General features: G+C 49.0%; 1 protein-coding gene across 2 annotated transcripts in view; it reads right to left on the reverse strand.

Moving 5' to 3' along the window:
- The window catches only part of KCNN1 (potassium calcium-activated channel subfamily N member 1), a 39,738-nt gene extending 18,278 nt beyond the window's left edge, over window positions 1-21,460 (reverse strand). Inside the window, exons 1-3 of one of the 2 annotated variants that reach the window (XM_072601681.1) lie at window positions 20,479-21,460; window positions 5,309-5,785; window positions 3,307-3,402 (exon numbers count right to left, since the gene is read on the reverse strand). In XM_072601681.1, the coding sequence (XP_072457782.1) occupies window positions 3,307-3,402; window positions 5,309-5,785; window positions 20,479-20,493 (588 nt within the window). In that variant the 5' untranslated portion in view covers window positions 20,494-21,460. Of the gene's footprint in view, window positions 1-3,306; window positions 3,403-5,308; window positions 5,786-10,311; window positions 10,606-20,478 lie in introns of those variants that run through there. The other variant, XM_072601680.1, reaches the window with a different exon arrangement.
- Between the last annotated feature and the right edge of the window lie 432 nt (window positions 21,461-21,892).

The raw sequence follows: 21,892 nt of genomic DNA on the forward strand, positions 1-21,892 counted from the left end.
TCTTTAACCTGGTGGCTCCTCTGTTGGGCATCTACCCCAAGAAAATCAAAGGGGGTGGGAAAGGCCTATGCGACAGAACATCTCATCATCATTCTCTGTGGCAGGAAAGGAATGAAGCACTAGGGGCGCCCCTAGACTTGAGAATAGCCAAACAAAGCCTGCCAGGGGAGTGCGAGGAGAAAGGATGCCTGACTGTGAGGAATCTGGAGAAACACAGGAAGTGATGGGGAGCAAAGCCGGCGAGACCAGAACAATCTCTGAGAGGCCCACAATTACATCAATGAAAACAGCCCTGATGCCCAGTGTGGCTTCTCCTCCTGGGAGAAGGGTGCTGGGTTATGGGTACAGAACAAGGAGCGGGCAGGCAGACTTGGTCAATTGACTGGTTTGTCTGTTTGCAAAGAAATGTTCCGTTAGGGAGAAGGGACACTGGGAAGTGGGAGCGGTGTATAAAAGCATTAATAAGTGTTTTAAAAAAAGAAAATGTCAGAGCTGAGAGGGCCCTTAGAATGCAGAATGTCAGAACTTGGGAGCTCTTAGAACACACAATATCAGGACTGGCAGGGCCCTTAAGGACACAGAATGTGTCCATTTTCAGACCATGACTGGCCTATAATTTTGATGGTTCAGTGTGACCCAAGAGCTCTTTCTGAGGTCACTGATGAAGAGAGAGTACACACAGATCCTTGAAAATATTTGGATGGAGATCATGAAAAGTATCTGAAGGATCTTGCCTTTGATACCCAACCCATTTCTCTACGGAACCTTACTGGTCCTCTCCAGAACATCATGAAAAGAAATACTGTGGCCTAGAACAGTCACACTTGTAACCACAATGTGAGCTTGTCATCCTATCTAGGTAACTTAGTTTGGAAAGACAGTGAAGTTAGGAGCCACACTTATACAGAGTTTTCTAAGTGGAAAGAACATTCTGATAAACAAAGGCAAGTTCAAAGGAGAGGAAAGCCAAGGATTCATTACAGCTCAAACAGCCCCTGAGGAAGTATCGCAGCAACTGGCTGAAAAAGGGAGAAGAATCCAAAATATGACTTGAATTCCTTTACTGAAGGAGTCTAGTGATATTGTTAAATTAATTAACTAAATGGATAAAATGACTTGATGACTAATTGATAAATTAAATGACTTGAATAGCTCAGGGTCCCAAGTGGAAGAGAAAAATTTGATATCAAAGTCAGGAGGGTGGGAAAAATGCAAAAAAGGCACAGCAAATTTGACTCTTGGAATCTTTGCATCCATTTTCTTGGCATTGTGGCTTGTAAGTGGGGGAAAGTTTTCTCATAGGTCAATTTGTTGTGAAGTAAAAAGGATGAACCAACTGAGAAGGAAGGCACTTATACCAGCTCCTTGGACACATTCTTTGGCAGGAAGGGATATACTGAAATGCTAAACAGGGAGCCAGCAGAGTTTGGGGAGTTTGGGGAAAGCGAAGGTGAAGAGGGTTCCATTGGGGCTGGCCACATTCACACCTTCTGCTAGGAATCTTCCCCCCAGATTCCCAGTAAAACTTATAGCAGCATTCTGAAACATCAGAACTAAACTCAGAGCAGACAGTTCTTTCTCATGAAATGGGCTTCACCACTATAAGTCATTTTTTCCTTGAATCAAGTGGTGTCATTTCAGTATGGTTTTCTTGGGTTCTTGGTTTTTAAAATCCAAAATTACTTTTGATACATAAAATAGTTTTTCTCTGAAATTGGCATGTTGTTTGCACATGAAATTAGAAAACAGAACAAAATAATGCAATGCAGGGAGACAAAAGAAACGCACTAAACCCATTCAAAACATCTTGGTAAAACGTTATCTGTTTTACATGGGGAAAAAAATCTTGCCTTGAAATTTATACAGTGCGACTGTGCATAATTGCTTGGGAAAAAAACAATCTATTTTTTTTTCCTAAAATATTTTTCATTCCTGAGTACTTAAGTTTTTTTGTACTGTACACATTTCTTACAACACACGATACCAGCAGCTACTGAAAAGGAAGGCCAAAGTCAGTCCACGTTAGCCGAGGTATGTGACCAAACATGGACCACTCACAGAGCTTCACAACCTGATCAGCCAGGGTTAGTATATTAGCTTCTTACCAGAATCAGTTACTGTTTATAGTGATCTGGTGGGCATTCTGTGCAGTGAAGTGTTACTATACCATCCTTTATTTATTTTAGTAAATCAGCACATTTTTTCTATTTAATTATAGAAAGTTAACAGCTTTGGAAATTTATTTGCAAATAAAGTTCCTCCACTTGGCACTATGGTTTGTTGCCCGCCTGGCTGAATATTACGTTGGCTTGTTCTGAGTCTTACGTTCAATTTACTTAAGAGTTCATTTTATGTAAAGCACCCACTGGGTGTAGAAATATGTACTTGGAGGTGCTTGATCTAGCTACAAAGAAAGAGTAGGAATGACTTCTAAATAAAAAGCTCCTACAAGTCTTACTTGTACTTGTTTATTGATTGTTAAAATTTTAGTGGTAGACTTGTGTGCATGGACATCATTAAGGTACATCATTATTGTAGGTTAAAAGATATATATGGTAAGGTATATTTTGTTTTTACTGAATGATACGTATCCCAAAGAAAGCATGAATAAAATTAGGTTAAATGTGAAAAACAGAAACCACAGAATGTCAGAATTGAAAGAGCTCTTAAAACACAGAATATCAGAGCTGGGAAGGCCCTTAGAACCCAGGATGTCAGAGCTGGGAGGGCCTTAGAACACACGATGTCAGAGCTGGGAGGGCCCTTAGAACACAGGATGTCAGAGCTGGGAGGGCCTTAGAACACACGATGTCAGAGCTGGGAGGGCCCTTAGAACACAGGATGTCAGAGCTGGGAGGGCCTTAGAACACACGATGTCAGAGCTGGGAGGGCCCTTAGAACGCAGGGGGTCAGGGCTGGGAGGGCCCTTAGAATGCAGGATGTCAGGGCTGGGATATCAGAGCCTTATAGACCATTATGTCCCAGTGGCTCACTTGAGAGGCTTGAGACAACCTTCCTCCCATCCCGTACCCCTGCTTCAATTACTTGCTCATTACCTCTCTGATGGTATGCCTATTGCCCCAGAAGGAAATACGCTCCTAGAGAATAAGAATTGACGTATTCTTGTCTTTCCATCCATAGTAGGCATTGAATCAATGTTTGCTAAATGAGCCCAATGCACACTTGGGAAAGCCCAGGTTGACTGGCATCTTGGAGCAGATGTCAAGGTAAACCCACTTGCATTGGCCCGGATGACCAGAAGGATCTGCCCTCTGCTGCTGGGATGGGATTGCAGGGGGCACTCACCTGGATCTCCCGGGCGTGGTACATAATGATGAGACCCAGCAGGATGACAGTGGAGAGGCTGATAAGGCATTTTAGTGTAAATGAATATGAAGACTCCTGGGAACAGAGAGAAATGGGTCCATGAGAGTTGTGGGGTAGATTTAGAGCCAGGAAGAACTTCAGAACACAGGGCTTACACCATCCTCATTTTAAAGGAGGAAAGGAAGACTGACAAACATCAGGTGATCTGCCCAAAGTCAGATAGTCACTAATTACAAGAGGCAGGATTTGAACCCAGACCCTCTGACCTCAAAGCCAGGACTTTCCTAGACAACAGCAAAGCCCTCCTCCAGCTTTTCCTTCTGGTAATAGGTTGGAGGCAGGTCTAGGGATAAAACAGGGCTATGAGGAAAGAGGAACAATCCTTGTGGTGCCCTGGGAGGTCAGGTGATATACTAGGAAGCCTAGTGAGATGGCAGTCAGACAACTTGGCCTCCTGGGGGGGGAGGCAGGCACCTCGCTGGCTCTCAGCCTTCTTCCATTCTCCTCCCTAGGTGATCACAAGGATCTGGAGCCTCTGGAGTTCACCACCATTTCTTACAAAAAAGTGGGGTCTGGAGTGTAAGTCTAACTATTGGCGTGGCTCCAAACTGAAGCCCTTGCCCAGCATCACACAACCAGACACTCCAGAACCAGCACTCAGACCTGGGCCTTTGCCATCACACATCAACCACATCTCCCAGGGCTAACTGAGGAAAAGGATGGGTAGGAAACACAATGGATTAACAGAAGGCATCTCCTGGTGGTCAGTATTATCATGCTCATTCTGCAGATAGCCAAACTGATTCTGGGAGGTGGAAATAATTTGCCCATAGTCACACCTGGCCATCCTTAAGTCTCTTATCCTAGCTTTTCTGGACCACAAACTAGTTAGATCTTAGACATCCTCACTGAAAAACCTGGGAGGTCAGCATGCTGGAAGAGCAGGGGACACCTTCCTCCTGATGCCCAGGGGCTACACAGACAGATAAGCAAAGTGAAGACCTGAAAGGGCAAGTCTAAGGTACCCCAGCCTCTAGAGAATCAGAGCAGTGGGTGAAAGGCCCAGAGGACATGGAGCACATGGACCTGGAGGAGCCCCTTCTCCCCTCTGATTCCAGTCATCTGGGTTCCTTCTCTCCCTTCTTCCTCTTTCCTTGGCATTTTCCTGTCTGGAGTCTTTCTTCCCAGTATTTGGGCTCTCTCCTAGACACTTATTTAAGTAGAAAAGGCTTCCACAAAATGCTCTGGCCTTGGGGACAAAGAGTAGGTAGGAGCCAAGCTGGCTCCTCCCCTAGCCTTAATTCCAGACTAGCTCAGAAGGAAGGTCCCAGGGGCCTCAGGGTCTAGTCCCACCCTGCTTTCTTCACTTGAAACACTGCAACATGCCCAAGGTCATGTAGGTAATAAACACCACTAGTGGACTGAACGCAAGACCTCCAATCACTTGGAGCCAGGTGCTCTTTCTCCAGACAATATCCTCTAGCCCAAGGCTTCTTAAACTTTTTTGTATCACAGACCCCTCCCTTCTCAGAAGAAAGTTTAAAATAAGCCAGCCTCCCAGCTTGTATCCACTTGGAGTCGGTTGTTTAACTTGGTAGGACCAGTGTATCTCATTCATGTAATAAACTGAAGTCATGGTAAAAGTCAAACTATAAAAACCAACCACATTTCAGCTAAAGGTCAGTGAAAGCAAAGATGTCATTTTTTCCCCATCCCCATTTAAAGATGCCCTGACATTGATCCATGGCCCTCCTGTGGGTTCGTGGACCCCAGAGTGAGACCCCTGCTCTGACCCATCCAATGCCACAGCTTTAAAGTCTGGGGTTCAAAGAGAAGAGAAAGAGGCAGGAGGTGGAGAGAGGGGGGCCTGAGAAAACACCGGGGAAGAAAACATCTGGGGAGGCCCCTACCGAGTCCATCAGCCAGTCTCCCAGGAGACCAGGCTCTGCTCGGGAGAGTGTTATACAAGAGAAAGCAGTACCTTGGTGTAGACGCCCCAGGACAGCTCTGTCTCAGTCACCATCACCACGATGCCGAACATGCCAAAGATCAGAGCATAGTCGCTGAGCCGCTTCCGCTTCTCAAAGAGGACTCGACGGTGCCCAAGCCGGTAGCCAACATTCTGAGTCCTCCTGAGGCCTCTCCGGGGAGTACGGTCTCCCTCTTCTTCCTCCTCCTCCTCCTCCACTCTGTCATGCAGGCTGGCCGGGGACACCCGCACCTGCTCCCCTTTAGACACAACCACTTCCAGGCCCGAGCTTCGACTGGTACCCCCACCACCGAGGGCCTGCAAGGGCTGGCCCTCAGGCTCATGGACAGAGAAGCCAAGACCACCTGGGGGCTGTCCCACACCCCCGTTGTACCTACAGCTGTTCATGGCTCTTGGGACAAAGGGATTGGGCTCACTGCTTGCTGATCTTGAGGCGGCATGGCTCAGCCTCCCACTGTCAACACCAACCTGTGAGCAGCAAGGGGAGGCTGTGAGTCAGGAGGGCCCCATCAATGATGCAAGGCAGGGGTCACTGTCATTGGATGGCATGGGAACAAAGACGGTCCATTTCTCCGGCATACCACAGAGGGGATTCCTGGTCAGGCGTGGGGGCCAGCTGAGTGATCTCTGAGCTGCTGTCTAGCTCTAAAATTCCTACAAGCCCTTCCAACCCACTCCTATGAACTTAACATGAATCTCAATAGAGTCAAATTCTTATGATGCCAGCTTCTATTTCTAGGGCTCTTTAAGCTTTATAAGCCCTGGGAGGGAAGTGATCAAAGGATCAGCACCCCCATTTGACAGATGCGGAAGCTGAGGCTTGGGAGAGGTAAAGCCTCGCCAGGCTGGGTCACACAACCGGTAAGAGCCAGGACATGAACAGCCAGGTTTCTTGACTCCCAGGCCCACTTTACTCTCCACACAGGCGTCACTACCTCTATCAGTGATGAAGGCCCACTGACAATACAATGGGTCACTCCAATGGGTAGAAAGCTCAAGTAGACAGAGGGACTAGCTGTCAGAAATACTATTGTGTGGTTTCCTGCTCAGAAATGGAACTTAGTAAATTCCTGGAATCCTGTGAGTCTACTTTTAAGATTCTGCCCTCTAATATCTATACACAGAGATGGGAGTAGGAAACTGAAGGGGTCATAGGATTTGGAGCTGAAAGGGATTTTAGAAACCATCTAATCTGACACATTTTACACATGAGGAAACTGAAACTCAGATCTAACTTGCAGATTCCTTTTACGCTGATTTCCTCAGTGTCTTCTGCTCCCTGGTTAGTTGGGCCAGGTATGGGAACAAGCTTCTGGTCCCCAAAATTACTCACTCATGCTCCTAAAACAGAAGACCTCAGGGAGGCAGAGGATAGGCCGGTTAAGTGAGACCATCAGAAAAGTTCTCACACTTCACTTCAGTTCTCCAGCAGTGCTTTAGACTTTCCTTAGGATGTCCTTTTTAAGTCTAACTTAATGCCTGCTGCTGTCAGGTAAACCCATACCACTTATCTAGACAGGCCTCAGTGGGGAGGGCACTTCCCTGTCCATCAGAGAACCATAGAACTTACGGGTCAGAACTAGCAGGGACCTGAGACCTAAGGAGATTGAGGTCCCAAGAAGAGGAGTCACTGAGGATCATACGATCACGGCCACAGACTAAAAGGGAACTGAGGCTATCTAGTCTAGCCCCTCCATTTTAGCTGTCCCAGTGTGACAGAGGAAGATCAGGCCCCACAAATAACCACCAAGAACACCAGCCTATGACAGCTCAGGGCTGAGTCAATGCTGTAACCTGGTTAAGGTTCATCTGGGCAGCCTTCCTAAGAGCGGAATTTGGGACAGAGCTCTGGGGAAAGAGTCCATGGCTGAGTAGGGGTTGGGGGTGAGAGGGCCAGGGTAGAGGGAGGCTGTTGGGGGTGGGTCAGAGAAGCAGAAGGGCAAAGTTGTTGGAGGATAAATCTTGGCATCAGGGTGATGGCCTGCTCCCAGCATGGAGGGGAGAAGATGTCTCTTTTTTCTGAAAACTAGGGTGGAGGAAACCTCTGAATAGGAAGAAGACACCTTCTACAGCTTTCTATAGATGAAAGACCCTAGGGGCTAGAGTCAAGGGACATGGGTTACAGACCTGACTCTGCCTGGACCTGGGACAACAAGCAGCCACTTCCTCTTTCTGGGTCTCAGTTTCCCCATTAGTAATAAAGGGACAACAAAATTCAACCACCTACCTTCTGGAGCTCTTGTAAGAATCAAAAAAGAATATTAGATTATTCAGAATCACTTTGCAGAAGCACCTTGTAAACTATAAAGCCGGGTGCCTATGTGAGGGATGATTATGGGCCTGCCCAGCTCCCACAGCCAAACAAAGGGCTAATTATCCCTTCATTCCCTAGTCTCAGAACGACCTGTTAAAAATACTCCCAAGGTGAACAGGCAGAGATGTTGTTCTGCCTGGAAAAGGAACCAAAAAGACAGAGAAAGAAAGGTCGAAGCAAAGAGCTGGCAAGCCACGAGGAGGGAAGGAACACTTGTTACTATGGACAAAACATGCCAGAATGTCAGAGCTGAAAGGAACAGGAAGACTGGCCAGCCCAAGGTCCTCATCTTACACACAGGGAAACTGAGGCTCAGATAGCACAAGGGACCTGGTGCTCAAGGTCACATGCTTTGAGGGAGTTGGGTGGTGGCAAAGGTGAGGGGGAAGCAGCTCAGTTCTCTTGATTCCCAATCTGATGCTCCTTCCCTATTTATCGAATGTTTTTTTCTATGCCCCTTGGCTCACAGGGTCTTCTGAGTCTGGCCTGAGGGCCCTCTTGGTTCTGAAATCCCATGGCCTAATGGCCTTTCCTGGTTCTGACATTCTATGTGTAAGTCCATGGACTCTCTACCACCCAGCAAATGCTGCACCTTCAATCCACACTCAGGATCACCACGGTGGAATTCTCACCAGGGTTGTGGAGGCTGAAGGCTATTAAAGGGGTTTAAGAAGGGAGGGGAGTTGGAGGACTGGGAACAAGTGACCTTCTAGAAATGCATTGCAGAAGCTACCTTTTGGAAATCTGGCTCATCGGCTGAGTGCCTCAGGACACACAGTTCAGCCAGAGCCAGCAGGGGCTCCTGCTATGCTGTTTCTGGTCTTCTCCCCCCACCTCATTTTATCTGACCCAAGTTCTGAAGAGTCCTGGTTAGGAGGCAGGCTCAGGGAGACTCCCAATGTCACCACTAGACTGGAGTGTCCAAAAGGACCCCTAGCAGATGGGCTCAGTGTCAAATGGACCAAGTGTGCTTCAGGAAAAACCCTCTTTCCTTATGTCTCTTGGGTAAAAGGAGACAGCTGTGGTCACACTCTACGGCTGATACTAAGTAAGTCCCTTCTCCTCTCTGGGTTTCAGTTTCCTAACTGAGTAAAAGGACAGGGGGAGGGTTGATGAGATGTCTCAGGGCCCTTCCAGCTGAGGCAGTCTGGGATTAGAGGGTGGATTTTCTGTAAAGTGGAAGACCTGAGGGAGCTGCCTCAGGAGGTCCTGGGGGAAGACGAGAAGGGTTTTTTCTTCCCATCCCACCCCCACATGCTGGTGGTCCCTGCCTATATAGTTTACCAGCCCTGGGAAGTGGTGATATGGCTGGAATGAATTCCTGGGAACAACTAGTCCTAGAAGCTAGAATATCAGAGCTGAGAGGGCCCTTAGAAGACATCCTGAGAGCTGGGAAAGACATTAGAACGCTACATGACAGTTGAGAAGGACCTTAGAACGTAGAACATGAGAGTTGGGAGGGACCAGCTTGCTCATTTTATCCCCAAGAAAACAAGGGGCTTGCTCAAGGTCAAATGTGGGACCCATAGTCATGGAAGGGATCAGGGAGGAGTCCCAGCACATCTCCCACTCTAAAAATCAAAGCAGAGGGCAGAGAACTAGTTTAAGTTAAGTGACTCAGAGAGGTGGTAGGGAGAAAGACCATCCTGGAGAAGGGAGTTCTCCAAAGGAATTGAGGAAAAGAGGGACTGAGGCTCCCCCCAGGCCTCCCGATTTGGTGGGGTAAAAAAGGAACTGATTTTTCCTGCCCCAACCAGATTGAGGTAGAACCATCCCAGATCTACTCCGAAACCCTACTCTCAATCTCAGCATCTCCATTTCGTCTTGTGGAAGGGACTTCAACTTTCCCAGAAGGAAACCACAAGAGTCCCCCTTGAAACTGACCCAGAGCTCTAGCATTCCGCATCCCCTCCCATGGGGAAAGGAACTTCAACTTTCCCAGAAGGAAGCGCCCGGAGGATAGGGCACAGGAAAGATGGGAGCTGCCTTCCTATAGAGCAGATGGGCAGTACCGGGTGAAGGACAGGCGCAGCTTACCCGGCCAGGGTCCTCCCCTTTCTTTCGGGTCATGGGCTCCATGCAAGGACCCTCCCCTCCCCTTGGGGCTGGATTCTTCGCCAACCTGGGGCTCCGATTCCGACTCCCCTCTCCCTCCAGACAAAGGAGGAAGGTCTTTGCATTATGCAACGGCCCCTGCTAATTGCCTAGCGCCTCTCAGCCCAAGCCGAGTGTCTCGGGCTCCGGGGCTCCCTCCCACATCTCCCCAGTGGCTACCCCATCAGCAGGGTGCAATTAGCGGAGGTTCTCCCGAGCCAGCCTGACGCCGCCACCGGGCGCCCTCCGTCTGTGTCTCTTTTCCCGGTGCGGCATCAACACACACGCACTCAAACCCGCCCCTGCCGCGGAGGCACTGGGGGGGCCACCTGCCAGGCCCCGTCGTGGGGCAGGGTCCCAGGTGACTCCCTCCCAGGATTTCTTCCTGAGGGACCCTGCGCCCCCTCCCCCAATCTTCCCGCCCAGATCCCTGTCCAGCGCACTGGAAACCGGGCGACTGTAGCCTCCCCAGTCCCGGGGCTGGCCCCTGCCCTTCCCGGCCCCTTCCCTCCAGCTCTCCGCTTGCCCCCCGCCCCCCAAGGGCCCCCCAGGACTCCGGACGCCCTGTCCCGCGCCGCCCGCCTACCTGCTGGAGCGGGGCTGGGCTCGGGCTCCAGGGCCCGCGGGCGGAGCAGCAGGAGGAAGAGGAGGGGGAGCGGGAGAAGTTTCCGAGGGGCGCTGGGGGAGGCGGCGGGGGCGGACGCGTCCTAGCCGCGGCTCCCGGTCCCGGCGGGCTCCCCCCCAGGGCCGCGGGCCGGGGCCGCGGCGGGGGCGGGCAGTGCCAGTAACCCGGCGGCGGACCATGGCCCGGGGACTCCGGGGGGCGGCTGCGGGGCGGGCGCGGGCAGGGGGCTGCGGGGGGCGGCGGCGGCTGGTGCATGCCCTGCCCTGGCCCGGCCGCCCCGCGCCCCGCCCCGCGCCGGCAGCAGCCGCGCCGCCTCGCGCCGTCTCCACCTCCACTGGGGGCTGCAGCCGCTGCAGCCGCCGCTGCCGCCCGCCCGACTGGGGCCCGCGCCCTCCCGGGTGCCGGGGACGTCCTCGCCGACCCGCTGATTGGTGGGCTCAGGCGGGCGCGAGACCCTCGTGACGTTCTCGGCCCGCCCCGCAGGCCCCGCCCCCCATTCGGTCCCGAAGCTCCGCCCCGCCCCGCCCCTCCTCCCCCCATCTCCGCTCCCCTGCGGGGTCCGGGGCTCGTGCTGAGTCGGTGAGCACTGGGCCCGGGGGAGCGCAGGGCAGCATCTCTAGCTGGTGCCATGCGCACCCGTTGCCTTTGCCGTGTGCTCACCTGCTCGGCCACGCGAGTCTCTTTTCTCCCTGGACGGGGAAGTGGGGCGCAGAAGGTGGAGGGGGCTCCCCAGCTCGAGAAAGGAGAGGAAGCCTGGCCCCAAGAGCACTCCCGTTGGAGCGGAGCTAGTGCTCTCTGGATTGGAGATCAGAGGACGTGCGTGAGGATGCCCATCTTCCTCCTCACTCCCTATGTGACCTTGGACAAGTCCCATAGCACGCCCCAGCCTCAGGGTAAAACACAAGTGTAAAGCATACGGGCTGATTTCTAAGGACTTTTCGAACTCCAGCTGTTCACTCCGTCGGTGACAGGCTCCCTTGGAAGGCTTCTCCCAGCTCTGACATTCCTTGTTCTAAGGGCCCTCCGACTCTGTGTGCTCCGAGTTTTACATGTTAAAGACGCTATCGGCCTTACTACAGGGTTCCTGGGCTTCAGAGGAAGGAGAGGTTATTTGGCTTCATGACAAAGGGGGTGTTTGAGTTGTCCCCAAAAGAGTAACATAATCACATCTCTCTCAGATATGTGCTTAGGGCCTTCCAGTGCCTGAGCAGCTTTACACACATTAACTCACCGGACTTTCACAACAGCCCTACATCAATAGTACCTCATTTTTATAGCTGGAGAACCTCCGGATCGGAGCATGGTAAGGCATTTGGTCAGGTCACAGCATCAAGGAAAGACTGAGGACTAGAACCCAGGCCTTCCTGGCTCCCACCCACTATAGGGCTCCTTCACTACACCAAGTGAGCGCGATGGTGGTATCCCTTCTTTGCTCAGCTTTCTTCTTGCCCCATCTTCCCTCAGCTAGTCCCCAGGTGTCAGAGGGATAGGTTTAAGCTGAGGGGCTGAGTATTTTTAGACAGGGAGCTCGGACCTCTCTGTGATACAATGCCCCAGTCAATAGCCTAGAAGGACCAGGTATTTGCCTTGACCTTGGGTGAGATTCACCCAGGGTAGGCATGATAGGCAGCTACTCCTGCCTCTCCTCTCTAAGAGAGAGGTGGGCTAAGCTGTCAATCAGCATTACTAGTAGGGCAACTAGTAACAAGTCTCACTAGGTAGAAGGTGGACCAGGTCTGGTGGCTGAACCCCAGACATCTATTTTGGGTTTTCTTTCCCCAGATTGATGGTGGTTTAGGGGAGAATGGCCCCTCCATCTTGCTCCCCATAGCAAGTCTATCTATTATGGTGGCCCTTTCTCTGCTAGTCTGGGTCATGCCTTCTTAAAATCTCACAATGTTAGGTTTGAAAGAGCCCTTAGAACAGCTGAGATGGGAGGGTTCTCTGAATAAACACAATCCCAGACATGGAAGAGTCCTTAGAATATAGACCATTGAATTGGGAAGGAGCCTCAAACACAGAATGTTGGAACAGAAATGGGCTGTAGAATACAGGCTTGGTCTCACAGGACAGAGCGTGGAGCAAAGGGGAGCCTTGCAGAGAGATAGGTTTCAATTCAATGGAAGGAAAAAGTCTCTACCAATTAGAGCTGTCCAAAAATGAAACGGGCTGCCTTGAAGGGTAGTATTTCTCCCGTACTGGAAATTTTCAAGAGGTGAATGTATGACATCTGTTACTGACATAATAGAGGGGATTCCTAAACAAGGGCAGGGTAGGCTAGCTGACCTTTGAGGTCCCTTCCATACCTGAGATTCTGTGACCCTTAAGTTCTGTTAGAAGGGATCATAAAACAGAGAATATCAGAACTGGGAGAGGCCTTAGAACAGAGACTGTCAGAGCTGGGAGGGCCCTTAGGACACAGAATGTCAGAGCTGGGGGGCCCCTTACAACATAATACCCCATCATAATAATTGCACAAAGCTGGAGAAGATGGCTAACAGGTTGGATTGCAAAGGATACAGAAAGAGCTTACTTGGCTAGAATGTAGATTTCATAAAGTTAATAAGATAAAATATAATAGGGATAAATGTCAGGTCTCATATCTAGGTGAAGAAAATGGACTTTACAAGAATGAGATGAGGGAGGTAATTGTTAGATAGCAGTTTGTCTGAAAAAGATCTCAGTGCTTTAGTGACTACCAACTGATTACGAGCCAACAGGCTAAGATGGTATCCAAAAAAATTCTTGTGATCTTGAACTGCCTTGGGAAAGGCAAAGCTCCCAGGAGGGAGGAGGTGAGGTTCTGTTAAACTATGTGTGCCCGGGTCAGATCTCATCTGGAATACTGAGACAAAAGGTGGCAGAATGGGTGGACGGTTGGGCTTGGGGAAATTGAGGACACCTCAGATGAGATCATGTAAAACTCCAGATAAATGTCAGTTGTTATTATTTGTGATCTCATCCACTGCCATGGATTCAATTAGCACCACTAAGGAGGACTCCCAAATCTCTATGTACAGTTCTGAAACTCTTCAGCAATTAAGCTCAAGAAACATTTAGTAAGTGGCTCCTCAGAGCCAGATACTATACTAGGTACTGGGGATAGACAGACAAATATGAGACATCCTCACCCTCATGGACTTTCTGTTCTACTAGTGAGACCATGGGAAAGCAAATCAATAAATACTAAGTAATTTCAAGAGTGAAGGAGAGACTGCAGATAAGCAGGGCAGTTTAGAGAGGCCCAGGCTGTGCTTTGAAGGAAACCAGGGGTTTTACAAAATTGAAACGAGGAGGGACTACATGCTAGGGATAAGTACAAAACCATTGAAGTAGAAGATGTACTATCACAGGGGGAAACAATTAGAGGCCAGTTTGACTGTAACAGAGATTGCACAAAAGGGGGAATATTATGAAATCTGATAGGAAGTAGAGGTGGGATCCACACTGCTGAGGGCTTACAATACCAGGCTGTGTTTTGTCCCAGAGGCAACAGGGATGCAGTAGAGTTTTGTGAACAGACGAGATTTATATTTTAGAAATATCAATTTGGCAGCTGTGTAGAAGTAGGCTAGAGAGAGGAGAGACTAGAAGCAGGAAAGCTAATGAGAAGGCTCTGAGGCAAGGCAAGAAGTGATAAGGACATGAACTAGAGTAAAAGGTGAGAGGAGGAAAAGAGATGGATGTCTGAGCTGTGATGAGGGAACTGACAAGACTTGGCAAGTGTATGGAAAAGCAAGATGAGGGTGAGGTGACAAACCTTCTATGGGTTGGAATTATAGCAGTGACCTCAAGAGAAGTAAAGAAGTTCAAAAGATGGATGGATTTTGGGGGAAATATAATAATGAGTTCTGTTTCAGAAATTTGAAATGAATCTGATGGGACATCAGGAGGATAGCGATGTAGGTAAAACTGGAGAGAGGATTTAGGGCTGGACGTGCAGATGTGGGAATCTGCATGGAAATGATACTTAGGTATACCCATGGGAACTGACAAGATCACCAAGGGAGAGAGATGAGGCCCCAGAATGGAACCTTTCTGGACACCTACACTTGGTGAAATTGAGAAGGATGATGACCCAGCAAAACAGAGTGAGGATAAGCAGTCACACAGGTAGGAGGAGAAGCAAGAAAGGGAGATATCACAGGCACCAATGGAAGAGAGAGTGCCTGGCAGAAGGGGGTGGCTGACAGTGTCAAAAGCTACAGAGATACCAAGGACAATGAGGATGGAGAAAAACCACTGGTTTGAACAGGGAAGGAACTGATGGTGACTTTAAAGATGGAAATTTCAGTCTAGTAGTGACTTTGGAGATCAGATCACAAGGGACTGAGAAGTGAGTGGCAGGTGAGGAAATTGAGATAATTAGTACAGGAGACCCTTTCTGGTAATGGAAGAGACAACAGATATACTATAGGACAAGAGCATGAGTGGATTGCAAGGTCAAGTGACTTTTTTAAGGCTATGGGGAGATTTGGGAATGCATACAGATGGCATCAAAGAAACCAGTCAATAAGAAGAGACTAAAAATGAGAAAAAGAGAGGAAATGATCAAGGGAACAAATTCTTGGAGGATACAAAAGAGAATGGGGTTGAGGGCAAAAGTAAAGGGGTTGGCCTTAGCAAGAAGGGTCACCTCTTCCTTAAATATTGGATCACAGGAAGAGAGAATGAGGAATGATGGTTTTGAATCAGGATGTAAATGAGGTGGTGGTGGATGGATGGCTTCTTTTCTCAATGGAGTAGGAATTGGGGTCCTCTATTGAGGGTTGAAGGATTTGAGGAGAGAGAAGGTCAGGAAGAGCTGCTGTGGAAATTCTGACAAGTAGTCAATCATAGCACAATAAAAGCATTTCGTGCAACCGTGAAGACCAAGTTGATATCAGAGGACATAAATTTGTAGAGAATCCAATTAGCAGGGTGGGGTGACTTCAGCAGCATTCACCAACAAGTAGGTAGAAAGAGATGGGATTGGGAATGGGGATGGAGGAATCTAGCTTTGGAGCCTGGCAAAGCATAACTGCTGATAAGATGAAGGAGCAAAGGATTAAAGAGTAACAGAGAGCTTCTGTTGGGTCAAGAAGAGAAAGGCAGGGAAATGAGGCCAGAATGGAGGTGGGAGAATTGGGGAAGGTGGGTGGAAGAGTGGGAGAAGTTAGGGAGAAGGAGAGGTAGCAGTGATCAGAGAGAGGGCTTTGGGCATTCTCCATCATGGATGGGGACCAATTCTGAGTGACTGTCAGGTCATGGGGATGGCCATCCCTGTGTAGAGCTGAGCTCTAGTTTCCCATCTTCATCTGACTACAGGACATCTTCACCTGAAGGTCCTGCTGGAACCTCGGATTCAGCAAGTCCAAGGACAAGTTTATTTAATCTTTTCTCTGTCCCTTCTGATTTTCTTCTCTTTTGTCTTGGACACCAGCACTCCGCTTCTCTCCCTTGTTCAAAACTTTGGTGCTATCTTTGACTTCTTCCTCTCTCTTGCTGATCATAGCCAACAAAGTGTTGAAGTGTCTTCCCTCAATGATGATGATGATGATGATGATGATGATGAAAACTGACATTTTTATAGCCCATTAAGGAATTACTTGACCATCCATCATTGAATCCTCAAAGCAGCTTGGCCTGTTTGGTTAGATACTTCAGGCCCTATATATTATTCTCATTTTGCAGATGGGGAAAGTGAGGCTCAGAGTGATTTCTGACTCCAGTGAGAGTTCAAGTGCTCTTTCCACTTTACCACACTGTCTCTTATATTTATGCCCCATGCCTCTACTCTAGCTAGTACAGGTCTTCACTCCTGCCAATGCCCCATTTGCAGCAAGTCTCCTCCCAGGTTTTGGGGCTGAACTCTGCTCTGTCCCTGGTCCTGAAGTGGGACTGGCCCTTTTAGCTCTATCTAGTGCATCCAATTCAACCTTCTTTGCCTGGCACTCAAGGCTTTCCAACAATCTGGTGCCAAGAGACCTTTTTGGCTTATAATTCCTGTCCTCCACAAAAGCCACACTCTGTTCCATGCACGTTTTGGGTCTATGAGGCTATGATCTGCCTGCCAAATATGCCACTTGATTTCCTATCTCCATGATTTTGCTTATATACTGTTTTACATATAACTTTTGTTTGCATTGTCTTCTCCCTGTCCCATCTCATGCCAGAGCATCCTCTTGAGATAAATGTGTGTAGAAAAATTGGAAAGCTTTAAGGTGAAATACGTGCATCAGAAATTATGTAGAAACAATAGTAGCAGTAGCTATTATGATGATGATGATTATTTTGGTCCAGATTGATTATCTCATTCCTGTAGGGAATATTCAGGGTGGAAATACCCTCTAGTGATAAAGCTCACTGCCAGGTCTATACGTTAGCCTTAGAGAATGGCCTCGGGACCCAGAGATGTCAAGAAACTTGCCCAGTATTAATTACACAGCTAATATATGCTAGAGGTAGGTCTTTCTGACTCCAACTCTGGCCCCCTATTCACTACACCACTGCCTCTTATAAGTTGTCATTAATAATAATATGAATAATAGCTGGCATTTACATAAGACTTTAAGGTTTGCAAAGCGCTTCAGAAATCCTCTTATCTGTGGGATCCTCACAAATGACTCTGGGAGGTAGGGGCTATTATCATTTCTATTTCGCAGATGAGCAAACTGAGACAGAGGTTAAGTGGTTTGCCCAAGGTTTCACAGTTAGTGTCAAAGGCTATATTACAATAATAATGATAATGCTGAAGATAAATCCCCATCCATCCTTTAAAGCCCAACTCAAATGCCACCTCTTTCAGGAAGCCTTCCCTGGATAGACATGACATTTACAGAGTATTTTTTTTTAACCTCTCTAACACACTTGACACGTAATGTCAGCCGTATCTGCAGTTTAACCTTCCCCTGGAGGGCAGGGACCTTGCTGACTTGTCTAGACTTTGTATCTCTGATCCTATTGTAAGCCCACCCAGCTCCGGGCTTTGCACCTCTCTCATCACTGTGCCCCGCCCCTCCCTCCTCATCTTGAAAATGAAGGGTTCCAACCACAAGATCTCTGAAATCTCTCCTAGTTCTGACATTCTGTGATTCACATTGTGGCTAATAAACAGGCGAGGAGTGAATTGAATTTTGTTTTTGGTAAAAATTGCTTCCTCTTCCTCCTCTTCCTTTAGAAATGACTTGTACCACCTTTAGTTTCTCTTTCAACTGGGGGTGGAGGGCTTATCCCAACTATTAACCTTTGATGGGTGGGTACGGTAACAGGTAAATAGGGGAGGCCCCTCATCACCCCCATCCTCTCTTTTTGGCTGGCTGGACAGCCTAGTGGTTGTGAGGAATGCCCAAGCACAAGGTGTTCCTGAGCCCCCTGAATGAGGGAGTTTTCTTTTCAATTGGACTCTCTCTGGGGCTGTCCCTTTCTCCTTTTCTCTCTCCTTCTTGTTCTAAAAATAGCACAGATGCTCCCCACAGCATTGGGCCAGTCGTGGAAGAACTGCAGTCACTGGATAAGAATCTCCCCTTCCATCTTGCCCATGCAGTACCCTCTCCCTTCTCTCCTCGCAGGTGGGCTCCTTCCATCATGTTCCTCATCTCCCTCCCCACCCCTGCTCCCACTTTTCTATCATCCTCCTTCTCCCACACTCCCACCTGAGGAGGTAAAGACAAAACGACTGAAGGGAGGGAGATTTGAGGGGGCTTAGTCTGTGCAGGAAAGATGGAAGTGAGAAGAGAGAATGGGGGGCATTTGTGGGAGCACACAAGGGTGTACTTGGATGTGGGTGTATAAGAGAACAAGGGGGGAGATGAGAGACAACACAAGAGTGTGTGGCAGAGAGAGAATCTGGGGAAGTGTGAGAGGACATGGGGGCATCTGAGAGGGAAATGTAGCAGTGTGTAAGACAAAGAGAGAACATGGGGGTATCAGAGAGTCAGAATGTAAGGTAAGAGAGAGAACATGGAGGTATGTGAGAGAGAATGTGGGTGTGTAAGGGGTGTGAGAGTACAAGAGGATGTGTAAGAAAAATTAGGTGTTTGTGTGTGAGCCCAAATATGTATGAGTACAGAGGGTGAGAGGATGTGTGTGTAAGAGAGAGGACAGAGAGGTAGGGGTGTGTGTGTGTGTGTGTGTGTGTGTGTGTGTGTGTGTGTGTGTGAAAGAGAGACAATAAGGGTTTGTAAGAGAAAAAACATAGGGGGGTGTGTGTGTGTGAGAGAGAGTGTGTGTAATGGTGTGTGTAAATGAGGAAAAAAGATATATGTGTGTAGGAGAACATGGGTATGTGAGAGAACTCAACAGTGTGTGAGAGAGAACAATGGATAAGTGAGATAGAATGAGGTAGGGTGTAAGAGAGGGAATAGCAGAAGATGAGAGAGAGAGAGAGAAAGAGAGAGAGAAACATAGAATGAAAGATCCATTCATGCTCTTTCACGTATACTTTTGTGTTCTTTCACATTCTTGTTCTCTCACATACATCTATATTCTCTTACACACCTGTTTTTTCTCTCACACACCTATGTTCTCTATGTTCTCCTCCATCCCCCCTTCTTTTTCTCTCCCATCTCTCCTTGTCTCTCTCCTCCCTATTCCATCTGTTTCTTTCTCTCTCTTTCTCTCTTCCTGTATCTCTTTCTCCCTCTCTCCCCTTCCTGTCTCTTCTCTCTCATCTGTCTCTCTTTCCTTCTCTCTCATATCTCTCCTTCTCTGTCCCTCATCGTTCACTACCTCTTGTTGTGAGAAAAAGTGTGTGTGTGTGTGTGTGTGTGTGAGAGAGAGAGAGAGAGAGAGACAGAGAGACAGAGAGAGAGAGACAGAGACAGAGACAGAGAGAGACAGAGAGGGGAAGCAGGAGAGACAGACAGAAAGATAAGAGAACAAAGGGAATATGAGACAGAAGGGGGGCATCTTGATATGGAGGTGTGTGAGTGACAGAACACAGGGATGTGTGCGTGTGTGTGTGTGAGAGTGAAAGAGAGAGAGAGAGAGAGAGAGAGAGAGAGAGAGAGAGAGAGAGAGAGAGAGAGAGAGAAAGAGAGAATGGGTGTGAGAGAAGATAAATGGGCGTGTGTGTCCAAGAAACAACAAGGGTGTTTAAGGAGAGAGTATGATAGTGAGAGAAAGAATATACAAGGGTATGTGAGAAAGACAAAGGGGTTGGGAGACAAACAATTGCACACATGAGAGAACGAGGCTGTGTGATGTTGGATATGAGATGGAAATCAGAGGGTGTAAGAAAGAAGACACAGTGTGGTGAGACAGAGAGACAGAGACAGAGAGAGAGCACACAGATGGGGTGTATTAGAAGATGCTAATGAAAGAGAATACAGGGATTGGGGAGACAGCACAGGGGCATCAAAGAACATGAGGGTTGAGAGAGAGAGAAAATGTGGGGCTGTGTGTAAAATGCCACACGTGTGTATCTGAGTGGGTGCTGGGGATAGCACACCCATAGACAAAGCAGGCAGAGGATGTGAGAAGGGCTGAGTTGTGTGAGTTCAGTGCTGGCCAGGAAACAGAGTAGGGAAAGATGCCAGGTACTCAGTGTGCCAGGATCCATGTGTGTATGTGTTCAGGCACGTGTGAGTAGGCGTGTGTGTGTGTGTGTATGTGTGAACACTCAGGAAAGAACGTGTGGTGAGAGGATGATAAGAGGTGTGTGTGTGTGGGTGTGTGTGTGCAACAGAGAAAGCAGGAGAAAGATAGAAAGGATCTTAGGAATCAGCAGGTCTAGCTCCCCAATTTCGCAGCCCAAGAGAAACTGGCTAGGGGAGTGAAGACACTTGTTCAAGGTCACAGAGGCAGCAGTAGGATCCAGGTCTGCAGACTCCCAGACCAAGGCTCTTCCCTTCCTCCCCCTTCCCCTCCTCCCTCCCAACTCCATCTATCCTCCCTCCCATCCCCACCCTATTCCTTTTTCTTTTGACAAGCTGGCTGTTACCTTGGTCAGCTACCAGCTTGGGGAGGGGTCTTTCTCCAGGAGTCCTGGTATCTTCCACATCCTGGTTGATTGTAGCTTTATCTTCCTCCCCTTCCCTCATCCCTTTCCCTATAATTCCTTATCTTCTCCCCTCCAGATAACCCTCCCCTGTCCCAGAACCGTAGACTCTCAGACCTATGCCTGAAGCAGACTATTTTATAACCTACCTGCTCAGTGGTCATCCAGCCTTTGCTTGGGGATATCTAGTGACAGAGAACCCACCTCTGGAGGCAGCCCACTCCACTCTGGAACAACAGTTCTCATGGCTAACAAGTTTTCCCTTTAATGGAGCCTAAATCTGCCTCTTTGCAACTGACACCCATTCCTTCTAGCTTTGTCCTCTGGGGCCAAGCATAAGTCTCATGAATGCCTCAGAAATACTTGATGGCAGCTGTCATGTCCCCCTCATGTCTCCTTTTCTCCAAGCTTTGATTGATCCTTCTACAGTAGCACAAACTCAAGGCTCTTCAGCATCCTGATTGAGCTCCTCTGGCTGATCTATACTTTGTCTATTGCTAAAATTTGGCTCCTGTGACCTAAAATATTCCACATGGGGTCTGACCAGGGAAGAGGACAGGGGACTAAATATCTCCCGGGTGCTGGACACTATTCTTTCATCCTACCGTTAAAGGCACTGGTTTCTTGGGCTGCCGCCAAAGGCACCTTGAAGTCCAATAGGACTCGGGCTTTTCGGATGAACTGTTGGGATGGCTAAGCCTCTTCTATCTTGTAGTTCTGAAGATGATTGTTTGGACCCAAATGGAAGAATTTACATTTGGTCCAGCCCCACCCATGGTTCCATTTTCCTAGATGGGTCAAGCCTGTCCAATTGAGCTCAAGAACTGTGTATTAAGTGTGGCTCTACTCTGGGACTGGAGCCCGTGCTGGTCCTTTGGGGATGCTCTACATTTCTTATTTTTCATTATTACAAAATCCCCGGAGAGCTCGTCTCCTGGGGGTGGGTCGGGCTTCCCATCTCTCTAGACGTGTCAAGGTTATCGGAGAACTTGGGCTGCTCCGGGCTGTCCTTGGCTCTCGCAGTCCGGGAACAGCCCATGTGAGCGCATGCATTTCTGTGATGACTTCCTTTCCACGATCCTCTGCCATATGTGACAGTCCATTCACGCCACCCCTCCGGACTCCATTGCCCTTTGGGGGTGGGGGGGAGTTAGCTTCATTTCAATTACTGGCTCCTATGAGAGGATGTTGAAAGCACAGCAGTGTTTAAAGTACGGGCTTTGGTTTCGTGGAGAAGCTCGGGTCGTCCAGCGCCTTGGCCAGTCTCTGACCAGCGGGCCGCCTCCTGCCCTCCATCCACTCGGCTGTCGGAATGGTACAGATCCCGGAGATGCTCCCCCGGAGACTTCCCTCCAAGCGGGCCTCAACGGTCCTAACTTTAGTCTCCTGCCCCCACCGCCTCCACGTCCATCCCCGCCCGCGTCCTCGCGTAGCCATTGGGGGGAGGGGGAGCGGTGGAGAGCCCTTCCCCTCGGTCTGGGCCGCATCTTCCGCGGAGTCTCCGCCCTTCCCCCCACACCTGCGGGTCCGCGCACGCAGGAGGGGAAGCCCAGGTTCGTGAGC

Source organism: Notamacropus eugenii, chromosome 4, assembly GCF_028372415.1.
Source record: "Notamacropus eugenii isolate mMacEug1 chromosome 4, mMacEug1.pri_v2, whole genome shotgun sequence".
In the NCBI taxonomy this organism is placed as follows: Eukaryota; Metazoa; Chordata; class Mammalia; order Diprotodontia; family Macropodidae; genus Notamacropus; species Notamacropus eugenii.